The sequence below is a fragment of the Aplysia californica genome, unplaced genomic scaffold (genome assembly GCF_000002075.1).
Source record: "Aplysia californica isolate F4 #8 unplaced genomic scaffold, AplCal3.0 scaffold01228, whole genome shotgun sequence".
Taxonomy (NCBI): domain Eukaryota; kingdom Metazoa; phylum Mollusca; class Gastropoda; order Aplysiida; family Aplysiidae; genus Aplysia; species Aplysia californica.
In genome coordinates this window covers 87,238-90,209 of record NW_004798498.1, presented here as the reverse complement: position 1 = coordinate 90,209, position 2,972 = coordinate 87,238, and the positions used below count along the sequence as shown (strand labels likewise).

Below are 2,972 nucleotides of genomic sequence, written 5' to 3'. Positions count from 1 at the left end.
CTGACCCCACAAAACACGGTACAGTCTATCATCGGACCCCACAAAACACGGTACAGTCTATCATCTGACCCCACAAAACACGGTACAGTCTATCATCTGACCCCACAAAACATGGCACAGTCTACTATGGGACTACAACGACGATGTAGTTCTACCTAAGACTCTACAAAACATTGTACAAGCTATCTTTAGACGTAACAATGGTACAATCTGACTCAAATCCTAAGAGGAAATGTTACTGAGACCACAACTGACACCCCCTCCACTTCCACTCCCTCCCCCCTCTCACATTAAAAAGAAAAAAATATAAAAATTTAACAATTTTAATGTCCAAACAACATTTCAAAACTACCCACGATTGTTCTACACAAAGCTATCACATTAATGTCGAAAGTAGTTTCTGTCTACTTTACAATTACAACAAATTAACAATTAATTTGTTTATATAATTAACAAAAACAATGCCTATCTCGTGAAATGGTTACACTTTTTTTTCAAACAGTAAAAGGACTGAAGTTTATTTCTTTATCTAGTATCTCCGTCCACCTGCAGCTGGGATACTGTATTCCCCTTAGCCCAGGCTGACCCTAACTGTGTTGATGAGGAAATTTCTTTTTCCATCTATGAAACTTCGAACAAAGGGTGAAAGGGCATTTGAATATTAAGGCCCCAAAATCTGGAACGCTTTGTCAAGTTCTTTTAGAGAGATCAAGTCATCTTTGGTTTATGCAAATGTCAGCTGAAGTTATTTCTGCTTTTAAATATTAATAAGATGAATATTTGGATTGATTTTCTTTTGGTCAGAACACAACGTTTTATGTTGTTTCTGTTGTATTGTATTCTAAAGCGCTCAGACCCTGTATACTTGAATGGGGTTGGCCGTTATATAAATGCCATTTATTATTATCATTATCATTATTATTATTATTATCATTATTATTATTATCATTATTATTATCATTGTTGTTGTTGTTATTATCATCATCATTATTATTATTAAAGACGGACAGGTAAAACACGAGTACTGAATTAATGGCGAACTGACCTCTCCGTAGTACCAGCCCTGGTCGATCTTGTTCATGGCCCACATCTCGTGCAGGTTCTCCGCCAGCTTGTCGCGGACGTTCTCGATGTACGGGGGCAGCTGGATCTGGACCGGGGAAGAAAGGGGGGGGGGTAGCAATGTTTTATTTCAGTTTTAGTAAGAGCTTTGCTGTACTTGCAACAGAAATTAAGTCCTACAGGCGCGGGAGATCAGAGGTAATACTTTATCTCTTCTCCTTCTTTCCTTTCTATTATGATACTCTCTATATTGCTGTTAGAGAGTATCATATAAAAGAAAGAAAAAGAAGAGATACAGAGATAGTATTTGTGAGGCAGCGCGGTGAAATCAGGCTCTCGTCAATTTTTGGGCATATTGAATTATTGGTATCATCTTAAAGCGTGTTCATTTGTCTTTGTGTGGATGAAAAAATATCCATCAATCTTCAATAGAAGATATTTTGGATTGAAGGAGGTGGGGGTCACCTGGTTTAAGAGGTAAAATTAGCGAGAAAATGGCTGTCAAACCCTGGTAAATTCCAAAGCTGGAGAGTCCATAAAAACTGTACATTTATATTTTTGTGCCTTTAATCAACGTTATTCGCTCTGTGAAATCCTCCAAGGAATGTGTTTGTAAATGGACATAAAAGGTGTTGAGCCAAAAAGCAAAAATTCGATAAAAATTGCTCAGCAGGGAGAAAACTGCTATTTTCTTTGATTTCATTATTTTGACGAGAGTCTCATTCCACCACGCTACCTCACATTTTAAAAGAAGGGGGTTAACCACGTCCGAGAGCCCGACAAATAAAACAATGTTTAGTTTTTGTTTTAGTACAAAGAAACACATGGACTCAGTGACGGCCATTTAGTGGCAGGGGAAAAACGGGATCTTTAGGCAGAAACAACAGGGGGAGGGTCAAAAAGTAGGACGAGCCTTTAGCAGCCTCCAAGCACCCGTCACAGAGACAAACGACAGAGTTGAAATTAAAAGGTAGGACCGCCCCGTGACACACTCCAACTACCTGGTACAGAAACAGGACACGCCCCCGGTGTTCCCATCATGGCCTACCCTGCGTCACTGGTAGGACCGCCCCGTGACACACTTCAACTACCTGGTACAGAAAAAGGACACGCCCCCGGTGTTCCCTTCATGGCCTACCCTGCGTCACTTCTATTTACTCACTAACGAGAACGAAAACACCGCCGACTATGTAATGTAAAATGGTATTCTCTTAGTCGTTGTACATAGACGACATTAGGTTGATTCCCCTTAGAGAAGTCCTTCTATTTCATCGAGTACCCCATCTGTCTGCTATCCTCTCAAAAAGGGCAGTCTCTGATAGGCAGGGTCGAAGCGGCCAGCTTTTAAAATTGTCTAAACTGTGTCGATGAGGGCATAAAACCTTCATGGCCTCATCAAAATCTCAATGCCTCATGTACACATTGCCCGAACTGTGTTGATGGGGGAGTATTACATGTACAGCAACATAAAAAAGTTCCATCGAACTTTGTACTATTTTATAAACAAAGTTGATAGGACGTTAAGGTGTATAAAAAGACCACAGGACAACTGGACAAGGTCACAAAATGGAGGCTATCAAATTAAAACATTCTTGTCGACTCATTATTTCATCTCTGTCCGACTGTAGGTTAATAATTTGTTTGATTTCCCACTCAACAAACTATAATGGTAAACCAAATAGAAGTAAAGTTCTAGGTCTATAAGCATTTAGGTTTGATATCCTCACGATGTCCATGTTGGGACTTTCCCAGGTTTTTCCTGTGAACTTCTTATTTTCAGTCATATCTCCCCGCACAATTTATCTAAACAGTGTTTATTTGGGAATAAAACAATATATTACCTCACACATTAGATCTAAACAGTGTTTATTTGGGAATAAAACAATATATTATCTCACACATTAGATCTA

General features: G+C 39.2%; 1 protein-coding gene across 1 annotated transcript in view; it reads right to left on the bottom strand.

Annotated features, from left to right (window-relative positions):
- The window catches only part of LOC101858456 (ryanodine receptor), a gene marked incomplete at its 5' end in the record, with an annotated part of 102,762 nt that overhangs the window by 56,785 nt on the left and 43,005 nt on the right, over positions 1–2,972 (bottom strand). The window contains 1 exon segment of the mRNA XM_035973436.1: positions 1,046–1,150. Coding sequence (XP_035829329.1) covers positions 1,046–1,150 — 105 coding nt within the window.